At 36.9% G+C, this 21,237-nt stretch overlaps 1 protein-coding gene across 3 annotated transcripts in view; it reads left to right on the top strand.

The window, feature by feature from the left end:
• Nucleotides 1-21,237, top strand: part of LOC117416443 (adhesion G-protein coupled receptor D2) — an 85,835-nt gene that overhangs the window by 62,836 nt on the left and 1,762 nt on the right. For all 3 annotated transcript variants that reach the window (XM_034027500.3, XM_034027499.3, XM_034027497.3), the window contains exon 24: nt 1,564-1,646. In XM_034027500.3, the coding sequence (XP_033883391.3) occupies nt 1,564-1,646 (83 nt within the window). The remainder of the gene's footprint in view (nt 1-1,563; nt 1,647-21,237) is intronic.

Here is a 21,237-nt window from a genome sequence, read left to right as displayed (position 1 = left end):
TGTGTGTTCGGTGAGTGGAGAACGGGAGAGAGAGAAGGAGAAATATTAACAATTGCTATTGCGCGCAAGTGGCACGATACTTGTTTGTTTATAGACTCACCGTGTTTGTTTGTGTGTCTGTCCGTGCACCGTTTGTTAAGTGTTAGTCCGTTTTGTTTGTCTATTTATTTTGGCGTAAAGTGTCGTTTTCTGTTTGTTTAAACCTTTTATTTATAATAAACCGCGCAACAGCGCTTTCATCATTTCACCTCATCTGTCCTGTCTCTGTGTATTCATTTCCTGGTTCTGACGTCACCATATGTCACACGGCTGGCTGAGTGGTGATGTCAGAACCACGGACAGACACACAAACAAACACGGTGAGTCTATAAACAAACAAGTATCGTGCCACTTGCCCGCAATAGCAATTGTTAATATTTCTCCTTCTCTCTCTCCCGTTCTCCACTCACCGAACACACAACCCCGAGTAAATGAAACGTGCATCTATATATACTGTTGTGCCGGGATTCAATTACTAATTAATTATTCACTTTAATCCCAGCACGTGAATTAATTACGTGCAACCTCGTGCTCACATATTATATACTTTAAATGCACGTGAAGTGATGTGCAATCCTGTGCCTAAATACAACTATACATTTTAAATCACACGTGAAACACAGACCCGTTTATATCCCGTGTACCAATGCCTATACACCAACATTAACACACCACATGCAACATACAATATAGAAATGCACACATGGGCGGGGCACATTGCCACAGCCATCTACAATAAAAGCATACAGAATGAATTCAAACAAACAGTGAGCATTTCAAATAAAATGAAGCTGTGATGACACCATCAGATAAAATATGAGGAACACATGTTTTTTTTAACTGTATTGATGGAATCCAAATTAAAGTTGGGCCTCGATGTTATCTGAAGAATATCTGATGTTTCAAAATGCTCAGTCCTGAATGGTTAAACAATTTTTTGCAAAAAATATTTGGTCCTTTTCAGTATACCGAACATTTTTCATTTCAAATTGCCCACGCTACCGGCAGCCAAGAGCCCTTGGGTATGGACGTTCAGATTACTAAACGTTCAATATTTTGGGGTCCCAAATATTGTTCTCATATGTGGTCTCAGGTAAAGCAAATAACGCTTTTCACAGCCGTATTTATTTGCTCTTAACAAACCTGGTCTTGTGACCGAGGAGGATAAACACAGACCTTGCCATTCGATTGCAACCTCATTGATTTACACTAAATATATTGGCATGCCAGCAGCAGCACAATAGTTCCAACACACATACAATTAAACAAGGAACAAAATATCATGTATAAAGATAGAAAATTGGAGCTCGAGGGCAGCAGCTGTAAGGGCTTATCATAATGCTTAATAGATAATAGGTAAAAATGACCTTTCTTCACTGTTTTTTTTTTTTTGACGTGTTCTAATAAGAATGGTATGAGAGATTAAATGTTAAATGATGGTCTGGGTATCACATGCTCCCCACTATTGTCAGGCATTTAGAATTAATATTGTAGACTTATTGTCTTTTCATTTCTCTTTCTCAGGGCAGCTGTCAATCCCTAGTCTGCCACGAGGGCCAGATGAAGACTTGCCTTGCTTCGCTTTGGGCTCCTTAACCCCTGAACAGGTAGAGTTGATCATCTCATCCCTGCTTCCTTTACCACTCACCTTGTACCCACTGTCAGCTCGGTTTGATTTCTTCCAAGATAATTGTAGATGAATGCTAACATCCCAGAGCTGTCAAGAAGAGGCAGCTATCGGAGTTTCAACTGCTGCTTGGTTTGCTGTCCTTATAACACTGCCCCTGGAAACTCAACGCTTCCATGTTAAAATTCAGCATGTGTAATAATGAAAGGGAATAATTACATGCTGTAGTGTGAATCAATGTAAAGAAGTACAAGCAGCACCAACATATTGAAGAAGCTGTACAATACAACAGATAGGAGTGTAGAACAATCAGATTGGACTTTCCCTTTAAGATCTTTTGAGCAATTAATTTACAGCCTTCAGCCACCCGGTGTTACTGTGTGCAATGAATAAAACATCATTCAAAGAAACCACAATATTTGGCAAGTGAATACAGAACAAGGTACTTCTGCTGTAGGCAACATCGCACATACAGTCCAGTAACAGGTGCCATGCATGTTGTATGCCATGCCAATTATTGTGATGGTTGTTTCGTGGTGTGTAATGTGGACCAGTGTGCACTCAGGTATACATCTTCATTTCCTTCCTTTTTACTTACTTTGCATTTTTTACTATGCAGATATTTAGATGATTTCCCCCATTTCCTGATGTGACTTTTTTTTTTTTTTTTTTTAATGTTGCTTTAAATAATGCAGACAGTATAGCAGAACAGACTGCTGCCATTAACTAGTTTTGTAGATCTTAGGGGTATCAGGAGGTGCTTTCAATGGGAATTGACCAACTTCTTTAAAAAAATATATATTCAGGATGGGAATTAATGTTTTGCCATTATACAAAGCAACATTGAAAGCTATACTATGTAAAATAATTCAATCATTTAAGGATATTGTAGTACTAAATCAGATTTATGCAACATAATGTTACAACTAGGTGGGACTGACCTACAAAGGCATCAAATGACATGCCAAAGGTTCTCATCTCTGAACGCAGTACCTAAATTGAAGTAGTCGAAAATAGCATAATTTACTAAAAAAATGATTCCAGCTGCATTGTGCAGTAGCCAGGATTTGTACTTCTACTTCAATGATCCCACAGTATGTACAGGAAGAGTAGGGACATGGAGGGTACCTCATTGACAGAGAGATTACACGCGATTCTATCCTATCAAAATGCCAGCTGTTGGGCGACGAAAGTGACATGACAAGGGCCAGACCCCTTCTCCAGCTCAGGCAGTGACTTGAAAGCCAGAGTGTCACTCCAGAAGCAAGCTGCTGGGTTTCCTGTTTTGCCTGTGTGCAGTTACACATCCTGACCGGGCTGCCTTCAGCTGCAGGATTTTCCGCCTCCCCGGGGATCTCTTCCCAACAAGACTCATTATTTATCATTGGAGTAAACAGTTGGAATGCTGTTAATTCCTGTTTTAGTTCACACCTGCAAAACACTGCCATTTTTTGAAGAAAGACAACACTAAGGGTTGCAACTGCCATCATCACAGCTCAAAAGATGCTTTGTTGTGTTATATAAGACTGAATTAAGGAGAGTAGATATCCAGGTTTAGCTGCTCAAAGCTGCCCTATTGATCATGTTCCTGACCTCAGGTTAACAGCAATTAAAATTGGCTTTAACAACTCAAATGCGCTTTTACAGCCCTGAACACAGGCTGTGGGGGGAATCTTAAGCTTTATTCTCCTCTAAATGGTCAGTCAGTGGCCTTACAGGAGCTATAAGTGTCTGTAGTTTCAAACATTCAGGGATCCAGCTTATCACATTTTAAATCATACATGGAATTGAATGGATTTCTTTATGATTTGCAACCAGAACACACTTGAACTGATTAATGTTGAAATAACAGGAGCTTGGACAAGCATTGAGGCATTTTATTTCATGCTATGTTTAGAAAGACTAAAATAAATACATTCAATGACAAACATTTTGCTTGAAGTGGGTTTTTTTTTTCGGTATCTTTATTGTGGTTAAATTCAAGATTTATTTTTCAACAGTTTATCACTATTTCGGGTTTATAATAATGGGCCCATTTTATTTGAGTTTGCACTGTCAGTGCAAAGTGCCCCCCCCGCCCCCCACATTTTTACCTTCTGTCTGCACCCAAGTTGTTTCTTACTTAGTTGTTTCTTACATTAACATTGCTTATCTGTTTGCAGTACCTCAGCTTAAAGTATATAATGTTTAGGAACACAGTGTTCATTCCTACGTTTTAGATAATCATGAATGTGCCACAACCACTCCTGTTTGAATATCCTTATTTGACACAAAGCTAATGTTATTTCCTGTGGATGTGGCAACACATCCAGGGTTAAGCTGAACATTTGGCTCAACTTATCTGTCACAAAGAAGGGAAGAAGATAATTGAAGTGTTTTGTTCTAGCATGTGAAGTGCTATGTGAGCCAAATATATTTAAAAATACTACTATTTTGTATTATGGTTTATGTGCAACCGTTGTCCGGATGGTTTTGATTGAATTTGAATTAGGAATCGGGATGAAAAATATCCTCGCTTGGCCATGTTAACTCTTTGATCTCTAGAAACTACCTTCATTCGTTTCATAGTATAACGTAGCATAATATTGTACCAGCAGAACTAGACTGCATCTCCTCACAGAATACATCCATACATAAATGTTCATGTATAGCTCCTGGGGTGCAATAGCACATTTATTGTGTGTGTGAATGCTGGTATGTAGAGTGGCAGACTGGCTCCCGGGCTGCAATATTATCGATGGGATCTAATATCTATCAGCTGTTGTTCTTTAGAGTAGGTTGATCAGCTCTAGTAAACCAGGGTGGTAAGCTTTATCAGCATGGAGTGATACAAGTGGCAATGCCAGTGGCACTCCTCACACAGTACAATGGAAATTGAGCAATTATACAGCTACGGCCAAAAGGTTTGCATCACCTAGAACTATATGGTCTTGTATTTAACATCATGTAATCAAAGAAACTACAAAATGATATCGCAGAAGTCTACCGGAAGCCATAATAGTATTTCATGTTAGATTTTGAAATGTCACATTTTTCTCTTTTTGACAGTTTTTCATGAAGTATATGGAACTACAAAGCGCTACATAATTCAATATGTTAGGTAACATTATTCAGCATGTTTCATTCGACTTTATGAAGCAACATGTGTTCATTCTATAGGGTGATGCAAAACTTTTGTGCATACCTGTAGACTAGTTTACTGTGTTGCAGTAAACTAGTCTATGAGTATGTTTGTGAGTGGAGGGAGCTGCAGAGATTGGAAAGCAAGATTTGAAAAGCTGTATAGACTAAGCAATGAGTATTATTCTGAAATTATTCTGTTACCAAGCTTGCTCTTGTATTTATTTTTGGAAATGTTTTTCTAAGTACTGTTCTATAATTTGGATTTCCCTAGCTATACTATATGTTTCAGACAAAAATACTAATGTTTAGTATTTGTGAGTCACAGAATTTCCCGCCTCTGTCATTCTGGATCAGAGACCTGGGGAAGATGGCACCCCCCATGGGGGGAAGTTACAAACTGAACACAACAGGAAAGCTAAAAACGAACCCGATATAATTTAACACCAAATCACTTCCTCCTGGGCTCACTTTGACTTGATTCAGGTTTTTGTCAGACACAAATCAGACTCTTCTGCCATAAAAAGTACGATTGGTACTTGACCAGTAAATATATTGTTATATAATAATATCATGGAAATTCAATTGCTCTGCCAAAAATACTTAAAAAAAACCACCTTGTAATACAGTACCGGTAATGGTGATGACTATGAGATACTGTATGAGTTAAATCACCATATTGTAATACAAAAATTCTCAACCTAATTATTTTGTATAAATAAATAAATTAAATACAGCACATGAACCTGTATATCTGGTAAAAGGACTCCTCTGAGTTCCTTTTAACACATGTTTGAGGTACAGACCATAACATGATTGAATCCCAAGAAAAGTTTAATAAGACGATACAGGTCCAAAGCTTTAGAGACTAAGCAGTACATGTCTGTGGTGATCTGAAAATGACTCAGTTGTGTAAGCAGACTTAAAACATTTAATTCGAACACACAAAGCTGATGTGTTTGGTATTCAGCATATTCAATCTCTCTTCTCCCTCGCGAGTCAGGCAATGAATTATGTAAGTTTCCTTTGAAGTACATGCATTTAAGCCTTGTAGTTGTTGTATCATGATTAAAAGGGTGGTCTTAGTGATAAGCAACTCATCTTTTCAAATTAAATAGTGGTTAAGATTTTGGATACATTCCATGCCTGGTTACATATGTTAGTCTGTATGTTATTCCATATTATTTTCTCTGCCCTCCTTTATGTCTGTAGATACTATATATGTGTACAGGTTTTCTAAAATCACATCACTCTGCAACTCATATGCATTATAAGACAGAAATAAATAGAGTAACTTGATATTTTGGCTTTTGTGTGAGTTTTAAGCATGAGATGCTGTACAGCCGAGTTAGAGAATGGAAATGTTCAGTTTTATGGCAAGATGTTTCTGCTGCTCTAAAGTCATTAAATGTGGATGGGATTTGAAAAGGTGCCCTTGGATGTTTTGTTGTGTCACTTTACAATATCGTCTACCAAACACAAGCTCAGTATAGGAATTTATATCTGCCAAGGATAAATGGTTGGACTAGAAATAATTGGATATTTGCTTAAGTGTATTATTACTGCAGCATTTAAATCACAACAAAATCACTAACAATACATTGAAAATCAAAGGCGTTACAATATTATCCTTCTAAACACTCAATACAACAAATACTTCACAGTGTAATTGTATAAATCTCCCATGCTAATGGGTCAAAAAGATCAGGGGGACTTGGAAAATAACTTTTGAATTGAATTTTCACATCCAGTATCCAAAGTGCTTATGTTCTAAGAAACCACTTAAAGCAAGGTCAGGGTTTGCATTTAACTACACTGTAGGTGTAGATATAAGGTGGTATGTACAAAAGCTAATTAAGTGCCTACCTATATCTCAACTGTGTGTGCAAGATATCTTTCTGCCATAATTCCAAGAATGAAAATGCTGATGATGTATCAATACGAGTAAGAAGCTATAGAGGCTAAACAATAAACAGCCCTGTTTCAGTATGACCCTGTGGAAGGGTGGTGGTCAATTCACTGGCACACAGGAGACAGAATTTTATTTGTAAAGCCGCTCAGGCGCACTGTTTTATTTTAGCCCGCAGAGGGCACTGTTGTCCGTGGCCTGAATACCGGCAACGGTAATCAGGTCCACGGGAATACCAACAAAGGTAAACAGTTCACAATACTGTTGCACTCACAGGTGCTCTGAAAACAATAATAATAAATGACAAAAAGGGGAAAGAAAAAGGGAAAATAAAACACAGTAATAAAACTACAAAATAAAGGTGCTGCACTCTGCAGCTTCACCCCGACCGTCGCTACCCGCACGGCCCGGGTCTCCGTCCTACGCTCACTGGTTCCCTCAGTAACTAGGCGGATACTCTCCGGGGTTCTGCCCAAGTCTTTTCCCCGCTACTAAAAATAATCTTTTTTTTATTTTTATTTTGGTCCTCTCTGGCTGTGCTTGGTCCAGCAGCAGCACTTCTGCTGGCTCGTATCTCGTCTTAGAGGGGCAGATCTGAGGGAACAACAGAGCGTTATTTAAAGGTTCAACAATCCCCCATGGCCCACCTCTCAGCCACTCAGAGAGAGGGAAATCCAACACTCCCTCTTCCCCACCTCTCCGTGTCATTGCCATGACTGACAGGCGGATCTTACGAGGCTGCTGCCCCCTTCCTGCAGTACCATGCATGCGCCAGACAGTCAGTACAGATCTCCCCTGTTACAGGCCCATTAAAATGTTGTTGAGTCACTTGCTGCATGCTTCCCTTTACACCAAGGCTTTCTGCGCTGAATTGTTCATACACAGTAAAATATATCTATAATTCAAGAATCAAAGAGCTCTAGGAAATATTGGTTTTATAACAAGTGTTCTTTGCAATGATTGCTGCCACCCTCTCATCCCTAGTTAATCTAGTGCAAAACAAATGGTTTGGTGAGTATGATAGTTGCTTATTGCATTGGAATATCCTATGCTGCTTGATCCCACAGCATTTTCTCAGTTCAATCCTACAAAAGTGTTATGAATGGCATAGCATCTAAGCAAGCAATGTCACCAATGATGTCTATTAACACATGTCAGTTTATGTTTGTCAGTACAGTTTCCACCCAAAATAATTTTACCAGCTTTCCCTCCAAAATGTACACTTTTCTTTATGACAGAGGAATCTAATCCTGTGCAGTGAAACCAGGATAAGTCGCAGCAATGTACAGACCACAAAATAATTGAACCTAAACTGGGTAAATAGAAAACTCAAATTAAACAAAAATAAACAAAACACACACTCAAGGCAAACTGTTTCTATGGAGAACAAGGGCATTTTTGTCCCAGAGTTAGTAAATCATATTTGGCTAGAAACAAGAATTACCATGCTGAGCTGTGAAGATAGTCTCAGAGACAATGACTGCCAGCAATTATGTACCAAAGAGACTTGCAGTGTAACACAAGCAGGTCCCAGCACCATCCAAGCATGGTAGAAGTAAAGGGAGAGAAACCCAAGCAGCATCTTGTTTGGACCAAATTGAAAGGTCTTTGGAAGGGGTTTGGAAGACATGGCTATTGGTGCTTGTTTAAGGGTTTTATTTTGCTCGTATAGGGACATAGGTAATGCTAATTTCAGTTAGGAGCAGCAGTGAAAGATATACATAAGCTTCTGGTTACATCTTGAGATAAAGAAGAAATACAACTCTTTCATCTGCTGGTCACAGAGTGCTCTCATTATTGAGGCGTACTGTGTTTCTATGCAGTCTAAATAGCGTCCTTCTATTAGTAAATAATTTTAGGGGCTACAGCAGAGTGCACAGGCTTAACATAACCTGACTAAGAGAAAACAGTTAAAATAAAGAATAATACTGGACCAGTATATATAGTATGTCGTGAATAAATGGGATTTGATTTGAAAAGCTCACATTTAGTTTAGAAATGGGCTTTGAGTCATGATACTCACCTAGTAGCTAATAAAAATTGATTAAAAGGTCCCCAAGACCCACATTTATAACAGCACAACTTTAGTTAATCTTTTCATAACTCAAATATAGAGTTTTTGTTCCGAAATGAAATTTCCTTCTGCAAATAATAATTTATGACGTTGGACTTTTTGTATTTTCATTTTATTTGTTCTTTTGTATTTTACATTACACTTTAACGCCAGAAATATCACACCCCTATAGACATTAAAGATAGTTATCAATCCATAATTAACAACAGTGATTGACAGCTAACAAAAATAAGCCATTCAAAAACCAATTCAGACCAGCTTTAACAGTAGTTCTTTTTCTAGAACCCACTTGAGTGGAATTAGCCATGTTTTCAAACTGTGCTACTTTGAGTCAATTTGTTTTACAGTTGTTCTAAGACCAGCTTGTCATTCCTTTGTGTGTGTATATTAGTGATTTATATGGTTTTCTTTAAAGAGAAACTACTGTTTCCTTCTCAATCGTGAACTCCAGCTATTGGGTTTCACAATATTTACATTCAAAGCGGACTTTTAAAAGGGAGTCTTGCTAATGTTTATAAACGGGTATGGGTAGTGAGGAAAATGTATGTTGACAGACTCGTTGGCTCACTAAAAGGGCTGGTTAGTCTCCTGGGGACTGATGTCAGTTCTTGCTGTAACTTCCTTGCTCAGTAGCAGACCCAGCGGAGTAGCTTTGCTGTAATCTTTGTCGTATCATGTTACGGCCTCAGTGTGCTGAGAGGGAATGTTGGTGGTATCATGGTGTTTCCTTGTGCTCGAGTATTGATTAGATACACCTGCTGTACTCAGCGTTCTCTTGCTGCAGCTTGGATTGTGTGCTTTGTCCTGTTGGAATATGCAAAGTCGTAGCATGTGCAGGGGGCTGTGCTGTAAAGGGAAACAACGCTGTTTCAGCGCTAATGTTTATACGAGCACTGTTAGAAAGAGGTCACTTGTGATAAAACCCTTCACATACCCTCATGGATATTTCAGTAGCTTCCTCCTGTACAGTGTGCTGATTGGTGTCTAGTGGTCTTTACCGGTTTATAATGGGCCCTAGTGTTTATTGGTAAATCCTAGTCACTTTACAGCTTGTTCAGTAACCAACTAGAAAAATGTGTGTTCTTAATATCAACTTTGGTTCGCAAACTTGCCTTTCAGTATGACTCATTAACAAGGGTACATTTAGTAAGAGAAAAAAATACACTATGGTTCTATGGTGCCATTTCAGTCAAACTGCAGAGTATACTGTAGAGTAATGCAAAGGAAGGCACTGATAAAGAAGGTGCATTCCAAATTACTACATATTCTACCATTCAGTGTTTTATACAGTAGTTATAGTTAACAACCAATCAAAATACAAAACATTAACTGAAAATATACTGTGCCTTTGGGAAATTTGACTGAATGTCGCCAAGGAACAGAGAACTAATTCAGGTGATGTATTATTTTTATCCAATCGATTCCTATACTCTAGTGCTCTGCAGTTATTGCATGCCTGATAACCACATATAATTGTGAAACTTTTTGTGTTAATACCACCCTTTTACCATGATGGTGGGACTCTTAGCATCAATAGATCTTGCATGTAATTGCCTGATAGTAGAATTCAATTCGGGTCAAAGCTCCTTGCATAATTCTGATATTGCCTGTAATGTGAGGCAAAATCTTTTAACAAACATGTCCTCTGGGAAACTCTCTAAATTTATTCAGGGTCTTATATAGGGCGAAGGGGTTTTCCCCTGCCTAATTCTTGCTCTCTGTTGCCTTCTATGTAACCAAAGAATGGTAGACATCTTTCTACCTTTTTTCAGTCAAACCCTTTACTTTGTATTTCACCATTTAATACTAGAATTGCCGCAGTTATATTCATACTTCAAACCGCCGGCGGCAGTCATTTTAAACAACATCAGTATTAAAATGAAAGACAAACTATCAGATACAACTCAAAAGTTTTATTCAAGCACATCATATCAAACATCTGCACAACCGAAACGCCGTATTTAAATGAACAATTAAACATAAAAGGGTTTATTTTTTAACTTACCACATATAAAGCACTACTTCAAAAAAAATTAAAAACTGTAATAAAATAAACATTTCAAAAGAAACTAGTGTGCAAACAGGTATATGCACATACAAAACTGTAAAATGAAAGTTGTTTTTAATTTAAAACAAAAGTAACATGTTTTGTCTTGAGTGTGAATCCAGGTTGCGCTGCAGCCTGCAGCTACTTTGTAGTTTTCTGATTGAAATGTTTCTGCCGAAGTGCTGCACTTCTTGATTCTTTTAGCATAACTGTGCTGTGCTTTTACCTTTTGAATTTTAAACATGCCTAATTCTAAACATAGAATGACATTACAATGGACTTACACAGCACCCTTTTTTCAGGCAAACCGTTTACTTTGTATTTTACCATTTAATAAATGTTAACTGCGTTTCTTGATTCTTTAATGTAACTGTGTGCTGTGACTTTTTAATTTTAAACATGCCTAATTCTAAACGTAATCTATCTAGCTAATGTTAAAAATATTACAGTAATATTGCTTATTTCGCCCGTCTTGAGCCAATGCCCCTCCCCCACTTTTGCCTTAACATCAACTCTACCCTCCTGGGGTGCTGACTTGGCAGAATCCGGTATTAACCAACATCCCCAACAACTGTGTTCAGTAATTTTCCAGTTTGCTGCAAAGTCACAGCCTTTAAAACCATCAACTAGTCATCAGGAGGAGTCAATTAGGACTGGCCAGATGGAAATGCCTTTTTTTTGTTACATACTGAACAAAGACAAGCTAAAAGTAAGCCATATTTTTGTACCATTACAGTGAACCCTAATTTGCAGCGGGAAAAATCCCACGGGAGGGAATGGGATAATAGTCACTCCATGAAGGCTAACTGCTGTGGTGTAGAGGAACAGAGATCAAACTCCCAGGCTCCCAAGGGGGAGAGTGAGGGCACACATTTTAAAAAGTGATTGTTCCCTCGCCAATATATATCCTGCCCTCTCTTACTGATCCTGATGAGAGAATCCAGGTGCCTCAGTTAAAGGTTCGTTTTTTTGGTTGTGTGGCGAACGTAAATGGAGTAGAGGTGAAGAATAAAGTCAATGCATGAAACTGCTCTGTGAGTTAATCAAAAGGGAGAATATTTCAGCATAAACATAGTTAACATTACTGGCCTTTAATAGCTTATTGTATTCGGTAGCAGTATACAGTCGTAAAACTTGAATGGAACAATTTTGCTCCATAGCCAATTCACAAAATCTTTAATTATTAAATAATGTAGCAGATGGCAAGGGGGGTACATTACAAAATGGGGGATTTTCTGACCTATTATTAAGCAATAAAACTATGGTTTCAATTCTAAACCATACATTTTAAGGATAGCCTTTATTCACTCAGTGCATTAGCCCAGAGTGTACAATCGTAAGTCTTTTAAAAGAGGTGAAAACTTGCAACGTGCAACAGGTGGCTTAGGGAATTACAATAAAGATAAATTACCCGACTACAACACCCTTTTGTTTCAAAGAGCACATGGGACAATTCTGTTTTAGCAGCAAACAACAGTGTGGGTTAACCAGGCTTAAAAGTAGTGGTGGATAAGCAAGGACAACAAAATAATACTTAACAATTTATTTAAAATACAATTTCAATAAAACAAACATTAAGAAATACAGGGAGGGATCTGTTGTATAGGGGGCAGGAGAGACAATTTTTAAAAAATCATTTAAACAGGAAGAACTGGAGGGACCTTTTACATTTTAAAATTATCTTTTATTATTTGTATTCTTTTCTATATCTAGTTATATCATAAACATGCTGTACCTTAACATCCTGTAGTCTGCAACTATGGAACTAGTGCACCGTTACATCCTTTCCCCCATCTGCCCCTTATCCCAGATGCGTTGGGGTACAGTAGACAAATTATACACATGCTGAATGTTATTTTCTGCAACACATCTAAAATACCCTTGCTATGGAGCCCAACTTCATAATGAGTGCATGGTGGTAATCTCCTGTTGGTACATGAAGGCTTCACGTATCACAGAGAAAAGGAAACTTTGATGACTTCATATTGAAAGTGTACAGAGTATGACGCGTTTAATTGTCGTGGTCGCGTTAAGGTTGAGGGGAGTCGTATTGACGAAGTCCATGAAGTGCACAATCACGTCCCTAATTATGCAAGGATACAAGCAAGGAAGGTGCTGAATAACATGAAGCAAAGAGCCTGTGAAACCCAGGAAGGTACGCAACAAGTCCTGGCATCAACTGTTTTTCAGGTGGGAGCCCCTGTACGGGAACAACTGCCCTCTGTGGGGAGCATGAAAAAAATTATCCAAAGGCAACGCAATCAGCACCATCAAGCTCCGCCAGTCCCCAACAATTTGCGGAATCTTGTTATCCCACGCCAATATACCACTACAGCCTTTCCTCCAGTTTGACAGTGGCTCGGGAGATGACTGCATTCTGATGTATTCCACTGTTGAAAACCTAGAACACATGGCCCACTCTCCTCACTGGTCTGCAGACAGGACTTTTAAAACTGCACCTCCGCTGTTCATGCAGTTATACACCATACATGGACTTCGTCAGTGCAGTGTCATCCCGACCGTCTTCATCCTCCAGCCGAACAAGAGGCAATCTTCCTACAAGCGTGCTCTACAGGCGTTGAAGGAAATCAAGCCTGACCTCAATCCACAGTCTATCATGACTGATTTCGAGCAAGCTGCCGTGCATGCTTTTCAGACTTCTTTACCGATGTGCAGAAGCCAGTATATTTGGAGGCAAACACAACAGTTTCCAAATGTGCAAGAGCACTACACAAATTACCCTGACTTCGCCCTAGCCTTTGTTCCAGCAGGTGAGGTTCTTCAAAGTTTTGAAGAGCTGACAGCGATGCCCTTCTTTGTGGAAAGCCCTGAGCTCCAGGGAGTCCTCGACTACTTTGAGGACGTGTGGATTGGACGTCCTCAACGTCATTGAGGTCGTTGTGTGCCATCGTTTCCCATCGGTAAGTGTATCGCCGGTGAATACTTCCGCACATTGACGCCAAACACAGTCATGAACTGACCAATAAAAGGGCTGCTTCTCCACTGATATCCAATCATGAGTTGCCATGATTGGATATCAGCGGAGAAGCAGCCTACCTGCTGATAGGGAGTGATACCGAGAGAGAGGGGGGAGGGGAAAAATGATAGAGGGAGAAATTATTATTATTGATTTTGGCTACTGCTTTTCACTGGGTTCGTTAGTTCTCTTTTGTTTGTGGAGAGTGTATTTATTACAGTGGCTTGTTAAGGCCACGGGGGGAAAATGGTCTCTGTTATCTCGTGATCACGACTTAAGTTATCTCAGGATCTCTTGAGAACCGAAGACAATACTTTTTCTGAGGTAATTTATCACCATAGATATATTCATTATGTACAACATTTTTATTAATTATAATCACAGAAGCAATTACTGCTTGTTTACTTTATAGTATAGCTTCATAAAAAAGGAAAGAGCAGAACAAAACAATGATCTCAACATTATCTGTTGAGTAAACTGTTGTTAATTTACACTGTTCTATCGTTAGCCTATTTGCCTTACCTTAAAAACAGGTAGTAGACATTTATAAAACATGTTCCTATAAAAATAAAATAATAATAATAAAGAAATAACATGCATAACCAATCAGCATGTTTATTTTCCAGTCCAGAGTACTCTGTTCCCTGTACATAGCGCCCTCACAGGTTGGGAGGGAGATTTACCACCAAGAATCATTCTATTTCTGTGTACAATTACTACAGCCATCTAATTTAAATGTGTTTTATTACTGGTGCTACTATTATTATTATTATTATTATTATTATTATTATTATTATTATTATTATTATTATTATTATTATATGGTACTTAACTGTAAATAAAATAATTTTAAAAGTATTCATTTATGTATTTGAGACTGAACATGGTACCCCAGTGTACCCTGTGCAAATTCAAAAAAATGTATTAACAGGATGTAAGTTTTTTGATTGTCACATTGCCTGTTGTGTGGTGCAAGTAAATAATTAGTACATATAGTTATAATTATACAAAAAAAGATGTGTTCAAGTAAACGTTTTGAAAACTTTAAGTAACTTGTTGAAACAAACTCAAGAGAACAAGCAGGCATTCCTAACTAGACAAAAAATAAATACAAATCAAACACTAGGATTAGCCTTTTCAATTTTTAATCACTGGACGCGATTTACAAACTACCTCAGTTATCGTGTGTTTTTTCTTTACCAAGGACGAACTGCAGAATGCTGGCTTGTTTGGGCTCACTTGAACCTGCGTCAGTTTTTTTAGGTCGTCTAACAGGTCTTTGTACACCCTGTTTTCTGTGAGAAGTCTCTGCAGTGCTTTTTCTAGTTTTTGTTGATGTGTCTGACGAGTAGTATTTTGTTTATGTTGTAACTGCGATTGTCCACCTGCACATGTGTTTAGTGGGAACCAGGAATATTGTTATTATGTAATATGAACGAGAGACTAGGGTACAATGGTACCGCCTATGAGGCCATCACCAAAATTTACTTGGGCCAATAATTTAGAAATTACATACAACCAACACAATAAAACGTGTGGCTCAAGTTTGACCAGCATACCGAGATCAGAAAACACAATAAATAGGATATCTATTTTTAAATGTGATTGTGGACTGAAATAATTTTTTTTTTTTTTTAAATAAAATTATAAATATGTAGCTACAGTAAGCACTTCTAGGAAATTAACTGTTCATTGTGAAGAGAACATAAAAAAACCTGTCATCATATCCCAAAAATTGGTAGGCTTTACATACTATGCACAAAAAAAAGCTGCAACGCAGGCTACTGCGACTCCTTTAAAAAAAAAAAAAAAGTCTTATATTATCATACTTAGCTTGATTCATGGGCTTGCAGCAATCCTGCATTTCTGTCGAAACTGGTGGGTTTAATTTGTTGTTGTATTGTTGTTGTCTGTAGCAGAAGAGCTGCTAGTGTGTTTTGAGAAGTGAAGGCGTGTTCAGCACGCAGCAGACTAGATGCACTTGTGTTTGATACTGTGTGCGATACTGGAACTCATTTTGACAGTATACAAGTAAGCGTCTTTCTGTCCAGTGAGCCATCAGAACGATTTAAAAAAATAAATAAACCTCACATTCATTTTTAGTGCTTTGCTCCATTACACGGTTCAGTGACTAACTTTCTATTTAAACAATAACTGCACTCAGACACTCAATACAATGTTGCCACGGCCGGGATTGAAGTACGGTATGCCGAAAGGCTCAAGACACAGCAATGCAACTAACACTTTTTAAAAAAAGAAGTTAACTGCAATATAAAATAGGAGGCTGTGTGGTCCGGTGGTTAAAGAAAAGGGCTTGTAACCAGGAGGTCCCTGGTTCAGATCCCGGCTCAGCCACTGACTTATTGTGTGACCCTGAGCAAGGCACTTAACCTCCTTGTGCTCCGTCTTTCGGGTGAGACGTAATTGTAAGTGACTGCAGCTGATGCAGAGTTCACACACCCTAGTCTCTGTAAGTCGTCTTGGATAAAGGCGTCTGCTAAATAAATAATAATAATAATAAAATAATAATAATTGTGATGTACATAATTGTCCTAGCCTAGACTCTTCCTTATGAGAATTGTGTTGACTGTGTTGTTAATGACAAGATCTTGTGCTGGGTGGCAGTGTTACAAGTGGTAGCTGTTATAGGTCAGTGACAGCTTGACAGGCTTGTATTCTGGGTGACAAGAAGCAGCTCTCTGACCTAACAGATGCAACCTAGTATTCCCTGTGCTGCTTCCATATTCCCTTTGATCGCTACATGCCTGCTGATGATGTGCTCTTGCTGTAAGCATGTCATTTTCATTTAAGAGAGAGGCGTCTTCTGACATCAAGTGGCTGCTGTCGGGGCCAAGTCTTGGCTCCAGAGTACATAGGAACTGGCCGTCTCTAAGGAGCGAACAGCAGACAAAATAAATGATGTTTCCCATTACCTATCTCGTGTTGTGAGCAGCTGTTTATCTGAGCTTTGCTAAGATTCTTTTCAGTGAACAAAAAGTGCTGGATCTTCTTCCAGTCCTTCAGGGTTCTTTATTGATCATGTAAGCTGATGTACTACGACTACTTAATACCACTGTGCTCTACACATGTGATACAAATCTGGGGGAAAAAAACTATTGTAATTAAAACAGGCTGATTTTAAAAGCTGCTTACAGTTAAGTGTGAAAAAAAAAACTTAAAAAATATTTGTTATATTGCGTATCTGTTTTCCCCTGCAGAAAAGGAATTTAGCAATGAAGACAGCATCGTGCTACACAGTCCTGATACTGTTTTGCCTTATTGCATTTGCAGTGTCACGAGAATGTGTTTTTATTTGTTTACGAAGAGCTGCTTTGTTAACGGAATAAATAAATGTCCAGTGATAGATGGTCAGAACTGCTCTTAACAACTTATATAAAATGGATATACATATTTAAACCAAGGGATTCTGTCCTTAATATGAAGAATCTAAAGGTGTGCAATTAGATTTTGTTATTGCCTTAAAAGTTAGTGAGGACCGTGTTTTAAATAGACTACTGCTTGAACATAAAATGTTATTAAAATGTTTAAAGTTATATAATTCATTTAATTATGAGATGTAGTGAACTTTGTCAAAAAAATAGATGGCTCTGCCTTGTATATTCACCCTCTAAATAGACAATCCCCATGTGACTGGTTTATGTGTTATTCAATATTCCAACTAGTTTTAAATAGTTTTATTCACAATGAGCTAAACAGGGCTGAAAGTAGACTCTCCTTTTATTTTATTTTATTTTATTTTATTTAAAATATTTATTAAAACAGTTACATTTGTAAGTCAAGTTAAAAAGGCTATACCATAAAAGTAAGTATTTCATATTGACCAAAGCAGTCGTTCCTGAATCAGATTCAATAAGTACTGTAGAATGGTCACCCATTGCTCTCTGACGATTTAAATATCTGCTGATACAGTATCTTCAGGTGGTAGAGTTTCAGACTCAATGCTGGTTTATAAATGATTACAATTATACAGTAAACAATCTGTATTCAGTAGCTTCAGATTTAAAAGCCATTTCACATTTTTCACAAAGAAATATTTTACATTATCTCTTCTGACATTCACATTGCTCGGTCCTTCATCATGTTTAAGTATCCATAAAATGTAGGCATTACAATATAAAAAAATATAAAAAAAATAAAAATCCAATTTTAATACGTAACCTTTTACCATACTTAAAATAGCCTAAACCCCAACAAGAGACTCTTATGTATTTTATTACAGTACACATGGCATCAAAAGACATATTTATGGATGCTCTAAATGCATTTAATGGGGTGGGTATTCAAGTGAAATGTAATATTGTATTCACAGAGCATGGTTGCCTGCTAGGTTCACAATCCTGCTGCTCAGATTCCTAAAAACAGTATACTTTAACGTTGCTAAAAAGAGCATTAAGCAGTAAGAAGCCTACCTTTAATTGTTCATTGAAGAGCTTTAGGTCTCTAACTTAACAATGCAGAAACGTACTGTGCCAGGCGAGAGTAATGGTTTGCCTATAGGAGCTGATAGTTCTATCTCTTTTCACCTCCAAACAAAGGTAACTTCTGTTACTTGGCATTTTCTTTTCTTTGTGGTCTCCCAAAAACAAACGACAAGATTACATTTTTAAAATACCTATTAGGAGCAATTTTAAAAGGATGACATGTTTGAATTAAATGTTCTATCTCTTTTCTAAATGGCTTTTTGAAGTGCTTGTTTGTGGGGTTTTCAATAGGACTTGGCATTGAATCTTTTATGCCAAGTCTTTATGATTTAAGTGCTGGCATAACATTTACATGCTGAAGAGACCGAATGACTGCTTTTCTTTTTTTCTTGAAAGATCAGTTTTCCTAAGCTTCTTTGTCCTGTTAATTAATGGAATGTTGGAAATATTGTCCCACTGCTTCAAAGTTAAGATTTAACTTAAGCCCAAGAACACTTTTAAATGTTATATACAGTATGTTGTTAGGTTAATTGTGATGATGTTGGTGGCCCATAGTATACAATTCATTAGCTCACTCTTTGTCATGTCAGATTTATAAAGGGGTAATAGCTAATTAAATTATCCCATAAATGTTACCAGTAGTGTACTTCCGTTCGCTATGTAGGTCTCACGAGATGTTTTTATTATATCATTAAAAAAAAAGATATCTGCCACTTCCTTGGTCATTTCACCTCAGCAATGTCTTTGGGATCAAATCAGGATGGAGGAAGAAAGTATCTCGGTTATTAGGGGAAGCATCTGGTTGGGGAGTGAACATCTCTCCACCCCTACAATGCCTTCTTTCCTGTCATTAACCAACCAGTTCCTCTAATGCCTGACATACTTTGCGGCCGGTTGCATGCTTTGATCCTGAAATGACCTATAAGTATAGCAGCCTACCTACCTCAAAGTAAAGCCTGTACACTGACAGTTTATTTTTACAACTACTGTATCTATATCTATAGCTATGTCAAATGAAGAATGATTGTCATATTATACAAACTACTTGGTAGTTTAAATAAAGCTTTTGAAAATCTCACATTATGTATCGAAAACAGATTATTTGGATTATGATTGCAAATTGCAAGAACTGGAATCCTTAAATTTAATACGGTTAATGGGGTAACAAATTACAAGTTTGTCAATTATTCAGTAATTTTGTATTGATTAATGAACTAACTATGTCATTTAAGCTTGGATATGTATTGAATTACATAATTTCCTTTCCATTTTATTAATTAACCTTTTTATTTGGGGATTTATATTATACAATGTGGTACAGAAGAATCTAACATTTAAGAATGGTAATAATGTGTATTTGAAAATAAAATACATATGCAACAATTTAATAATACATAATTATGTGTTTATGGGTTCAAAAAGAACTGATTACAACTATAAAATACAGTAGTATTGCTGTAACATTTAGCAATATCCCACTGATACTAGATGTATCCTGGGTACAATCCAACACATTGAAGTCATACATTGTTTTTTCAGTAATATAAAATTAGATTTGTACAAATGTTCTTGCAATGATTTTGAAGAAAATTAAATAAATCAGACTCCTGTAATAAAAATGGAAGTATGATTTTAATTGTATTATTACTTGTACTGTGATTCTTGAAATGTATTTGTTTACGACTGTAAGTCGCCCTGGATAAGGGCGTCTGCTAAGAAATAAATAATAATAATAATAATGATTGCAATGGATGTAGATATAAATTTGTCCTAAATGTGTTCTATCCTAAACCCTAATACCATCGGTATGGTTTTGGAGTCAGGTTTCGGCGTTGTTCACATGCCTGGTAAACAGTGTAACCAAGAGAGACGAAGGTCCCCTTTTTCACATCAGTCCCGTTACCATCTAGAAGGCTGAGAGTGAAGTTTCAAAGCTGAAATTGGGAAAATCTTTTGGGAACGCTGGTTTGGATTCCAGGCTAAAATAAACTGGAAGCAGATGCCACAGCTTTTTCTTTGTCCATTATTTTAAGCATCTTTCCTTTTGCATGGAGGGGGTGTCTGTTGTGCTATAGTAAATAATTACAAGCCAATATAATTGCTTCCAAAATGCAAGCTATCTGGTATACTGACAGCTTCTTCAGTGTCTCTCAAGCCATGACACATGTCCTCAGGTAGATGGCCGATGACAAACACAACATTATTATTAGAGTGCTCACATTTTTTACTTCTTCATTAAGTACAGGACAGTCCATCGGAGTTGTGTTTATTGATCTCACAAGGACGTTTGAGCTTGTCAATCATGGACCACTGCTTTAGAATTTTATTTTTAACAAGTTACCTCAGGCAACTAATTATGTCAGCATACGTATGAATGAAAAATATCATGTGTAATTCATATTTTTTCAATGTGTAAAACACCCAGTACACAGCATATATGGAGTGTGTGTGTGTGTGTGTGTATATATATATATATATATATATATATATATATATATATATATATATATATATATATATATATATATATATGTACTTATAGGCTTTTGATGCCATGGTAACTACACTTACTTATTTCTATTTAAATCTAATAATGTGATTGCGATGTAATTTATAACATAGTTATAAAAAGGAATAATTGATTATTGCATCACTTTCAGGCATTGTGGTATTGTGTCTATTTATCTATTTATTTCTCTTTATTCTTCTGTATTGTACAATATATAATTGTATTCCTTCTAAAACTACAAATGGTAGGTCATTTATGTTAATTTTTTTTAAACTATTGGTTATTTTACTTTTTTATTCCTTATATTTGTAGATGATTCTGTATTAAAAAAAAATACAGTAAAAAATTACCTAAATTCTGAATCCAAATAGTCATTGGAAAGTATTATTATTATTATTATTATTATTATTAATATATATATATATATATATATATATATATATATATATATATATATATATATATATATATTATATATATTTTAATATGTCTC

The sequence above is a fragment of the Acipenser ruthenus genome, chromosome 12, assembly GCF_902713425.1.
Source record: "Acipenser ruthenus chromosome 12, fAciRut3.2 maternal haplotype, whole genome shotgun sequence".
Lineage (NCBI taxonomy): Eukaryota > Metazoa > Chordata > Actinopteri > Acipenseriformes > Acipenseridae > Acipenser > Acipenser ruthenus.
The sequence above is the reverse complement of the archived record's forward strand: the minus strand, read 5'-3'. Positions and strand labels throughout refer to the sequence as shown.